Consider the following 11,015-nt stretch of genomic DNA (forward strand, 5'->3'; position numbering starts at 1 on the left):
GTCAGACAGAGGGACAGGGAGAGGGAGAGGGAGAGAGAATAATAGAGAGGAAGAGAAAGAGAGCGTTTGCTGTAAGAGATATACATTTTCTGACCCATGTTCTCTTATCCCCTTTTATGGGGGGTGGGGAGCTCACCGACGGTTACAGAGACTTTGGCATTTTCTCTTCCTACTAAAAGAAGCAGATTGTGCCTGGCCAGTGTGGCTCAGTAGGCCTATGAACCAAGAGGACTTAGTTCAATTCTCAGTTGGAGCAGGGGCTGGAGTTTACGCCTGGATCTCCAGGTGGATGTGCAGGAGAAAGCCAACCAATGATTTTGTCTCATTATTGATGTTTTATCCATCTCTCCCTCTCCCTTCCTCTCTGAAAACAATAAGAATTGTACTAACAAACAGAAAAATGTGCTTATATGCTGATGGGCCCAAGCTAGAAGAGTGGAAGGTAGAAGAAAAAGAAAGGAACGGCAATAAAAAGAGAACGAAGGGCCAGGTGCTGTATGTGACAAGCTAGGAAGCTGCTGACACCCAGCAGAGAGCAGCAAGCACATGAGTGGCTGGCACTGAATGAGAGGCAGTAGAAGGAGAAAAACCAGGACTGACTTCCTCACATTTAGGGAGACATACAGGCAAATGGAGCCGTGCCCCGGGCCTGGATGTGTGGCCTTCTCCCTAGGTGGTCCTCTGGCAGGCCACTCAGTGAGCAAACTGAGACAGCCTAGGGCCAGAATGAGGTGGCAGGTGGGCAGGGAGCCTGTTCCATGCTGAGCAGCTAACTGTCCATTGACTGTGGGATCCAACAGCACACTAGGACATTTCCCTTTCACTTGGTTGTATTGCCCCTCAGGGTGGCCCTCCATACCCCCATCTCCCCGGTGTGACCTTCACCTGTGTCCACTTAAGTGCTCTCCGGGAACTGGCTTGAGGTTGTCCACTCTTTAGAACCGGGGTCTGCCACTGGCTCAGAGATGCTTTACCACCTCCTTGATTGATGGGAAGGAGGATCATGAGGGGAAAGTCTTCGAACATTAGACCATCCTCTACAAAAGGATGTCGTATTCTTAGGACAGGACACAGAACAAAGCAGGGGTTTATGCCAGCTTAGTATTTTGCTGAAAAGAATGTAAATGTGTTTACAGGCCACAGGAACTTGAATTCAAGAAGGGGATGTATCCAGGGGAATGACAGGCCTGGACTTGTGAGGCCAGTGGTCTGGGTCCCTGGCAGGCTGATATCCCTTTCAGTACTAGGGGCCTGACTGGTGCACAGGGAAGCCCTACCATGGAGCGGCCACAGGCCAGCGATGGAGGCTCCCAGTGGGGAGGAGTTTTAGTCCAGGGACTGGACTAGTTACCTGTGATGGCCCCAGAGTAGTTGTACCACAGTGGTGCTCACTGGAAGCCACTTTTTCCAATCCCTGTGGACGCACCTTGTGTGCGCTGACCCACTGAACAGTCACAGAGGTGAGTGAGTAGGTACCGGTGCACCAGAAAGAACCACCAAACCAGAAAGTATAAATGGTGATGTGATCTCCTGGGACCAACCTCAACCAGCCTAGTGTCTGCACATCACGATGCTCATGCCTTCTTACTTGGCCAGTAACTGCAGGTGGGAGAGTTGGGTTAACATGTCATGGAGGACACCAGATGGTTAACATCCAGTTCTCTTTATTACTGACATTTATTCACAACCATTCAAGCAAAGGTAATCCCCGCATCTACCACCCAAACCTCAGTCTCTCCCCCTGAGAGATTCAGGTGGATATTTCTAACTCCTTAGGACAAATCTCCCCAAAGAAACCATTGAGTCCCCTGTCAGCATTTCCCCCCACCCTGAGTATTTGTCTGAAACTGGCTGCTGTGTTCCTGTACGGTATACTTATGTCCGGGTTTCAGTGCCCAAGGGCCCAGAGTAAAGCCTATGAGATGTACACCCAGCTGGACACTCAAGCAACAGGATCACAGAATGGGAGTTGGGTCAAGGAAAGTACTACAGCCACAGTGAGGACAGGGGTAAGCGCAGAGCCAGACCATGCTGGGCCGCCCCAACTCCTGCAGCATATGCTTCAGCACGGCATGCATCTGGGCAAGTCGGCCCAGGTTGATGGTGCCGCTCCTTTCCTCGTAACTCTCCAGGGGGGCCGCATAAATCACGCAATTCAGCTTGCTCAGCCCAACAATGTGGCGAAGCAGGTCCTCCAGGACGATCATGGAGATGGGGTTTTCACAGAAACTTAGGGTTGTGAGCTGGGAGCAGTGGCTCAGGGCTGGCAGGATGTCCAGGAACTGGGCATCCATGATCCCACACTTATCCAAGTCCAGGTCCTGGAGAGTGGGGGAGGCTCTCTCTAAAAGAAATCGGAGTGACCCAGAACTGATATTGGTCAGGTTGAGCCCACTGAAACTCAGGCCTTTCAGCTGGCTGACGTTCAGTTGCTGGGATAGATGTCTCAAGTCTCTTTCGAAAAGCAGGCAGTTAGTGATGGACAGGGTCGCCAAGGGGGTCCTCAGGCACCTGGGGAGACATAGAACAGTTACATGTGGGGGATGGACCTGGTGGGCAGAGGCAGGTGAGGATGATGCAGGCCTTCAGGGTAAAGAGGCCCATGTCACCAAAGCCTAGAGTGTTCCGGATGATGATCAAACCCAGGATGTTGCACAGTGAAAAGTGACATTCAAGTCAGAGCAAATTTGAGTGGAATCTTTCCCCATCTGTTATCTGCTCCGTGATGGATTCAACTGGATGAAACCTCACACACTCCATTTACTCATCCGTCAAGTGGAGCACATCATACAGCCCAGCCCAAACACACAGGTGTTCTGAACATAAAGGTGGGAGGTAAAGATGGGAGGAGCTCAGAAAGGAGCCTGACCCAGGGTCTGAAGCAGGAGGCAACCAGTGCATTTTAGTATTGGAGACATGTCCTGAAATGCCTGCAACTCGGGCTTCCTTCCAGCCACAGCCTAGACCCCTGTCACCATCATCTCTTAGCCCAATGAGGCCTCTGGCAGTTGTGCAGAAAGGGCTAACCTGGGCACAGTCAGGCAACATCAAACGAGAGCTGACACCCTCCAGGAACTTAGATCACTGCACTGTTTACAAACCACCTATCCAATTTCGTAATGACTCCCTCAGGAACCCTGCATTTACCACGCATTCTGTTTGCAAGAGCCTATGGCAACCCTTGGCAGACAGGTGAATGAGGCAGCTTTGGAGTGAAAGGCTGCCATGGCCAAATCTCTAAGTGCGGAACTTAACCCCTGAAACCTCACCTCTGATTGGCTTTCCCCTTGTCATTGCAATCCTCACTTGGTTCTATTGCATCATCTTCCCTTCCACACCACTTACAAGGATGCCCAAAGCTACCATCCCCTGGCCTGAAGCCTCCATTACGCCAATTCCTAGCAAGGAGTCCCTTTAGTAGCCTCTGTCCTAGTGCATATGTCCTACCTTTGTCTGGGGGGTTATGTGACAACATGCAAGGTGACAGAGCGGTGAACAAGACACTGACTGTGTGGACCATCTAGTGGCTCAGGCACTCTAGCACTGCTGAGGGACTGCACACAGGAGAGCCCATCACTGTGCACTGAAATGGAAAGGGACTCGATCTGGTCGTCAGGGAAAGCTCGCCACCCCTCACCTGAGGATCTCGTCCAGGCGGCCTCTGAGGATGGAGACATCATCCAAATTGAGCTCCTGGAGGTGGGGCAGGCTGAGGAACTGAGAGGTGACCAGGCTAACACACTGCTCCTCCTCCTCCAAGGTGGTGTGAGAAGACGTGAAGACATGGGAGAGACGGAACCGGCGCAGATTGCCCATCTGGCCCAGGTAAGGAGCGAACTTCCTCAGGGTGGACAGCTTCCAGGTACAGTTTACCTCCAAATCCTGGACAGAGTCCAGCTGCACCATATCCAGGATGTTAGTGTTTTGCTTCGACATCGCAAAAACCTTCAGCTTCTTACAGCAAAGGTGCAGCAAACCTCTCCTTTCGCTGATTTTCTTAATCAGGTAGCTGAGGGACTCATCAAGGACACCTTTCTTGAGGCAAAGGTCTACTAACAGCTCCACAGGGGCCAAGGGTGGACTTGGCCTGGCCGTTAAGCTGCGCAGTTTCCCCCTCTTCCTCATGGGCTGCGGGGCCTCAGGCTCCAGCAGTGAGCACAGATGGGCTCTGGTTCCGGCCCACACAATCCAGAACTCCTGATGAACTCTCTTCTGTAAATTAAGCACCTGCAGTTTCCATCTCCTGTGGAGAAAATAGGAGTTATGCTGGGGTGCATTATGATAACAAGGAATAAGACCATGAGTCTAGGAATCTGGGCAGCTGGGCCAGACACCTGACTGGACTTTTGACTCAATGTCCCAGAATCACCTGCTCCTGGTGCTACTGGGATCCTTCATGGTCCCCATTCCTGGTACATTTAGGTGCCACCAGGAAGGAGTGGGCTCGTGTCCCTTCGGTCACCCTCGGCATTTTCACCAGCCGTATATATCCGAAGCCTGTTCCCACAATGACCCCAGCAGTGGCTCCAAGGCCTGCCTCAGTTCTCCCTTTGGCCCTGCACACTCCCGGATCCCAGCTGTAACTGCTCAGATCCCCAGGGTGCTACCAGGCAACTGAATCCCCCATACCTGTGTCGAGTGTCCTGGGCAGGCAGGACATCGAGTCCCTCGAGCACAGCCTGCAAGATATCCTGGTAAGGCTGCCGATGGTTCATCAGGGCCCCCAGAGGGAGGCAGGGGAAGGGCCAAGCCTGCACCATGGCCTTCAGGACTCTGCTGTGCTTCCCAGCGAAGGCTGCCATGAACAGAGGTGGGAAGAGCTCCATAGGAAGCCACTCCAGAGCAGCGATGGCTGAGGCTTCATCCCGCAGCAGGCTCTGACATGCCAGTTCCAGGAGTCTGCGTGGAGCTGGGAGGCTCATCCCCATGAAGCTGCTATGAAAGAGATCATGGGAGACAGTCAGGAGCAAGGCATCTTGTCAGGCTGAGCATGAGCAAACCCGGCCCTTCTCCCTTCAGAGGGACCAGCTGAGGGCCAAAGGCACTCCTCCAGCAACAACTGGAGCGCCCCCCAAATTACCCCAACCCCGTTTTCTGCTTAGAATCTCAAAGCCACTCAGCCCTGCCTCTCCTCTGCCACTGGCAGGACAAGAACCAGGCACCAAGGAGGGGTGAGATGACAACTGGACACCTCCCACTTCTACCCACTGGCTAGCTGGAATTCTGCTGTGCAGTGAGTACTGGGAACCAGAGAGATCATTCCACCCTTTCCAGAAAAAAAGTTTCTGAGGATCACTGAAGGACTGAAAACGCCTGGAGTAGGGAGCAGCCCGTGGCCCAGGACTGCCTCTTGCTAATTTCCAGGAAATAAAATAGATGGGGAAGATTAAGGAACACCCACACAATGGGTACCATTGAGGCTTTTAAATGAGGAATATAAAAGCAGCACAAACGTTTCCTGAAGCAAGGGGGAGCTGGAGGTGAGAAAAATAACGATTAATTCCAACATGTACATTTTACTGTGTGTCCCTTCTCTGAATATTAGAATGACCACTTTATCCATGACAACAGATGGCTCACATGTCACCACTAAGGCTCCTCTCAATGAGAGGCTGCAAGCCCTGGTCAGTGTTGCTCAGTGCCTTGAGCCTCCTCCCGTGCCCGCCAAAGGTCTCTTGAGGGCTCCATTCCTAACCCCCGTAGGGGGTGGGCAGGAGCCAGCTGATGGATGTTTCTCACATCAATGTTTCTCTCTCTCTCTCCGCCCACTCCCTTCCTCTCTTTCTAAACATCAATTGGCTGTTATGAAAGACTTTCATTAAGACCTGTTTTCACACAGACAGCCCAGCCGCTAAAAACTACAAAAAGGATTTTGCCACTTTGGCCTACAATAGGTTCCTTAGCAATACTTGACTTTCAGACACAGCAAAAACTTACCCTATGAACCTCTATGAATGGCAAATACCAAAACAGAAATCAAAACATTTTAGAATAAGGCAAACCTGCATCCAGAGGCAAAGGCAAAGTCTGCTCATTTGTATGGAAGAAAGGACAAATCTCTGGGTTCTTGGCCTACAGGTCATTGGGGACCGCCTTAGGCTCCTGACTCACCAGAGCAGCATGGTGCAGGGAGCCCTGTGCTCAGAGCTGGACATTGACTCTCACGCTCTAGATTCTGTTTCCTCCTCTGCCTCCTCAGAAGCCATTATGCCCCGTCTGACCACACCTTCCTTCTGAGGTCCTAGCTGAAATGGCTACTTCCACCTGAGAGCAAAACCTTAGCCCTGGATCTCCAGGCATTTAATCCTGATGGGGTTTTGCACTCTCCACACCTCCAACTGAACCCTAGGTCCATTCATGAAAGGAAAAGAAAAGGAAACCAGCCTGGAAGTAGACTTGATGTGGGTGTTGGTGCCACATCAAAATTCCCTAATGTTCCCGTTAACACACCTTTAGGGAGACAGTGTATCGTCTGAAGAGCGAAAGAATTTCAATGCAACTGTATTGAGTACCAAACAGCCCCTGAGACTTGATGTTACCTACAATTGCAAATCCCGTACCCATTCAAAGGGGAACAGAGGGACAGCTGGTCTTCCAGATTTTGAGGAGCAAGCCTTCCCGAGAGGAGGTCAGGCCAAAATCACATCTAGGGATTGATCAGGAGAAGGGAGGGGCTGCACGTTTGGAATGAGACAAAGGGAATTACCCAGGACAAGGTGAACATTGGGGAAACTCAAAGACACTGACTGCATCAACTTGAGAACTTAAAAGGCTAGTGGTGAAGTAGGAAACTGGGTGGATCCCTTAAACCCAAGCTGACGGGGCGTATAGGCAGGAGATTCTGTCACCCTTCCTCTGTGGAGGTAAAGGGCGTTTCCTCTCAGAAGAACCAGATCAGCTCAGCAACCTGGCTTGAGAAAATTAAATGTGAAAATGTGGGTTGTGGTGAGGCCAGAGGAGGGGTGTGGCAGCTGAACCTGGGATGTGACTTATACAATTCTGAAAGCCACTGAGGGCTGAGAGTCGTGGCTCTTTGGAATCTTGGAGGCACAGTAAAAAATAAATGTGGGGCAAAATACCTGTGTATCCTTACCAAGGAGCTACTATAAAGGGCATTCATTTTAGCTCAGGAATCCTATTCTACATCCCAACCTTTCACAGGCAACAGGTTATTCCCAGCCAAATTCCAGGGCCCGGGGCCCTAAACATGACTGCCAAAGTCTGTATAAATAACTAATGTTTTCTCAACCCCAGGGAACAATCCATGCAAATTTGGCTTCAGAAAGCTCCTTCTGGGCCCAGGCCTACAACTCTCACTCAGATTGTGAGGGAAAATGTCCTCTCTCAGGATTAAGCACAGTGCACTGATACACCTTCCCCTTCAGAAGATTTGAAGCTGTACTTGGCATGTAAGGATCTGCCATAGTTTGGGATATCCCCATGCTGTACTGAGTCACACATTGGATCTTTTGAAATCCAGGGAGACACAGACAGAGAGAGAGCCAGAGGGCGGGGGGGGCGGGGGGGAGGCAAGAGAGAGAGAGACAGAGGCAGAGAGGAGCAACTTTTCTGTAGGCTCTTCTGTACCCCCTGCATTGTGATGCCCAAACAACTTTCATATTCCAGGCAGAGGGGCCACGTGACAGATTACCACAGTGGTGTTGACCTGAAAATTCCAGACTGGCTGATGAGGTTTCTGGAAGTGGTTCAAACTGTAATGAGGTCAGCAGTTGAGTCTAGACTTGGTATCATGGGCTTAAAGCCGGAGTGGTGCCACCTGGGGTGAGATTTTCTCTTTAACACAAACATTACATGCACCAGGCAGAAACTGGAAAATTGGAGGAGCCCAAGCTCAGGCAGCTTCTATGAGATTCCAGTGTCCAGGAGATACAAGGAGGCAGGAGGGACCACTTAGAATGACCTAGAAACAAAGTGTGAGCGAACATGCCTTCTTCATGAGCAAGAAATACTCCTCTATCCACCACCCCCCCCCATACGGAGCCTGCTTTCCCAGGGCATGTGCTGTGGCACTGGGGGCAGGAGAACTTCATGCCCAGTATTGGACAGGCTCCGCCGACTCCCAGCACCCACACATGAATTTGGGGGATGTTTTCACCACATCCTGGTCACCTGCCACCTGCTCTCATCATGGCACTCACTTATGTACAGGACACAGTAGCCTCTGAGCCCATGAGAAGGGCCATCCTGTGCAACCGCCTTCTCCAGTCAAAAAATTGCTACTGTGATCCCAGGTCATCTGCCCTTGTGACCTCTTTTTAAGAAAGGGGGTCCTTAGAATGTGCTCCAAGTCTGGGACCCTCTTTATGCATCCCTGGAATGTCAGTCAGCCCATCAGGAACCTGATGCTGGGGACACCCACTGACAACAGAAATCAGGAGTTCTCCCCAATTCTTCTGAGCTGTTTTGGAGAACGTGACAAGCTACAGTGTACAGAAGGAAAATCAACATCCCAGCTGCCTTTCTGGATCCAAAGAGGCACCAAAGAGGCAGGACGATGCCCTTCCTGGGTTCCACAGCAAGCCTTGCCTCTGTGGGCCTTCAGAGGCCCTGGGGACCAGTCCTCATGCATGGGCCTTCCCATCGTCCAATCTCTTCACCCAGCCTTTGAGCAGATACCCTTCCAGCTGGCTTCTTTCCCTCTGCAGTCAGACCTCTTCCTACACTGACCTATTTTGTCCTCTGTGCCTTTTTCAAACTCACAAGTCTCTGCTGGCACTACCTGACCTGCCTGTGCCCAACAATACCTGGTTTCACTTCAGACCCAATGACATCTAGACCTAAACAAAGGATTGCCTCTCTTTCTTGCTCCCCAAGGAGAGCATGCCTCACATCCAGGACATGCCTGGGTCTAGCCATTGAATGCCAAGGACGCTGTAGGAGGGCTGGCAGGAGGCACTGGCACAGAGTGGACATGTTCTCAGGGATGTCCACGGGTCGGCCGATCCTCCCCCACCAAAGACAGACTCCTCTCCTCTCTCTCTTCAATACATGATTTACTCAAGAACAGTCACTGAGTGCCTAAGGTGCATTCACTGCTGTTCCGGGTGACTTGCAGGGACACTTCATGAGAATGTCACGGTCTTCCTCAGAGTATCTCTGAGGCACGAACCCTCACTTGTCTGAGTAGAGAAATGAAAAAACAAAACAACTGGGCGGGAAAATGTGTAAATCACATGCTGGTCTTGCTTTGCCCTGTAGAGCATGCCTCACAGAATGGTACCTCCAGGTATAACCTGCCCAGCAATCCTAATAACCATAGGAAAAGTTGTCATTTTTCAATGGCCATTACAAATTTTTATCACAACATTAAAAACTCTGTTAGAAACATACCATACATGCAAATAAATAAAGTTTTAAAATCACTACTTAGCACCCTGTGATTTTAAATATTTGAGAATTAAAAACTGACATGCGCTTTGCAAACTATTTCCTGAGTAGTTTAAACATGGCTTGCGGGTCTTCTGCTCATACAACTTTCCACACAGAGTGAGAGTCTTTTCCATGCCCTGGTCAACTGTCACATTCTTTCTAGGTTTGGATAAGCTTCCAAGGTCCCATTCCTTCCTGCTGCCTACGTGGGCACATGTCTCTGGGAGAGTTCCTTTAGTGTGAAGCTCTTTGGCCTCATGGCTTACCCTGGGACCTCTCCATCCTTTTTTTTGGTCACAACCATGTCGCTCATTTACACTTCTCTGGGAGCTGGCCGTTGTGAACCAGAAGCTGGGTTCTGAGTCACGATGATGAGTAAAAGTAATTCCTCATGTTTGGCAGAATTTAAGAAACTATGGAAGCATTTCACTTTCCAAGTCTCATTACTTCTCTCTCCAGACAAGGGACCTTGGCCGGGGCCATCAACTGACTACCTTCTCCATGTGCAGTAACTGAGGCCTGAATCAGTCGCCTGCACTCGTATCTCTGAGTGAGTCATGCGACGGTGACAAAAGAACAAGGCCCTGGTTCCTGATGTACGGCTCCCATGGCCATCACCTGGGCCAGCCTGATGGGAGTATGCCTAGAGAAGTCACCAGTGAATGGGAACATGCCACTCTCTGTGTGGCAGCGGTGGACACAATCAGGGTCATGGGCAGAGAGCAGGAGTACCCATTTAGGTGACAATCACCTGCCACAATCCAGGTGCTCAGCAGGTCTGTGCTCAGCCATGGTGTAGGGACCCAGTCAGGTCTTCAGGAGGATAGGGTAGGTGATGGTTTGATATTCTCAGGGAGAACTAGGAATGACCTGAGAGTATGTAAATTTACTGATGAGGTGCCACCCACAAGATCTGGGTAGCAGTTGTGCATGGAGCCCCCTCCAACAGCTGAGGTAGAGGGAAAGAAAGGGGTGGGGGACCCAGCTCAGCGCTGGGGCCACAGGAGGCATAGCTCCAGAGTGTCTCCCTCTTGGCCTGAGCTCCGCTATGCCCCGCCGCCTCATCCTCTGCACAGGTGGATCATACTAAGGAGGGCACCTTCCGGCAGCCCAGGGCTGACAATTCTCCGAGCCCAAACTACTCTGGAGTCATGGCCTTGATCTCTCCTCTCAGGGTCCTGCGACCAGTATGTCCTTAAATAGCCACTCTCAATGTGGCTGAGACACTAGTAACACGAGGGGTTACCACCAGGTGACCTTAGTACCAGCAGCATCTGTGTGAGGCCTGATACTCCCAATGCATGAGGGCGGGGTCTCTCCATCCCCATTCTGTAGCTCCCAGGCCTCCCTGACCTCCTTGGGCTGTAGCCAGGGGACAGGTGGTGCACTACTGTTACTTTGTTTCAAGAACCATCCCTTACCCTCAGTGGTGCAAGCTCAGGGGAAGAGACCAAAACTTACCTGTCACCAAACACCAGTTAAGTCAGTCTGTGGGCTCTCATGCCAGCCCTGCTCCGAGCAGAGTTGCTGAACAAGGGGTCCCTAACACACTACAGCTTCTTGTCTCACGCTCGCTCTCTTTTACCCCATGAAAACACAGGAGAACAAATGAGTTTTGGGGGACA

General features: G+C 51.1%; 1 protein-coding gene across 1 annotated transcript; it reads right to left on the bottom strand.

The window, feature by feature from the left end:
• Positions 1 to 1,955: 1,955 nt before the first annotated feature.
• Positions 1,956 to 4,922, bottom strand: LOC308512331 (melanoma antigen preferentially expressed in tumors-like; the record flags this gene model as incomplete). The annotated part of the gene is made up of 4 exons (XM_081082108.1): positions 1,956 to 2,511; positions 3,148 to 3,155; positions 3,685 to 4,243; positions 4,630 to 4,922. The coding sequence occupies 4 exons, from the start codon at positions 4,920 to 4,922 to the stop codon at positions 1,956 to 1,958; spliced, it is 1,416 nt and encodes a 471-aa protein (XP_080938234.1).
• Between the last annotated feature and the right edge of the window lie 6,093 nt (positions 4,923 to 11,015).

The sequence above is a fragment of the Myotis nattereri genome (genome assembly GCF_964212035.1).
Source record: "Myotis nattereri genome assembly, chromosome: Y".
NCBI classification, from domain to species: Eukaryota; Metazoa; Chordata; class Mammalia; order Chiroptera; family Vespertilionidae; genus Myotis; species Myotis nattereri.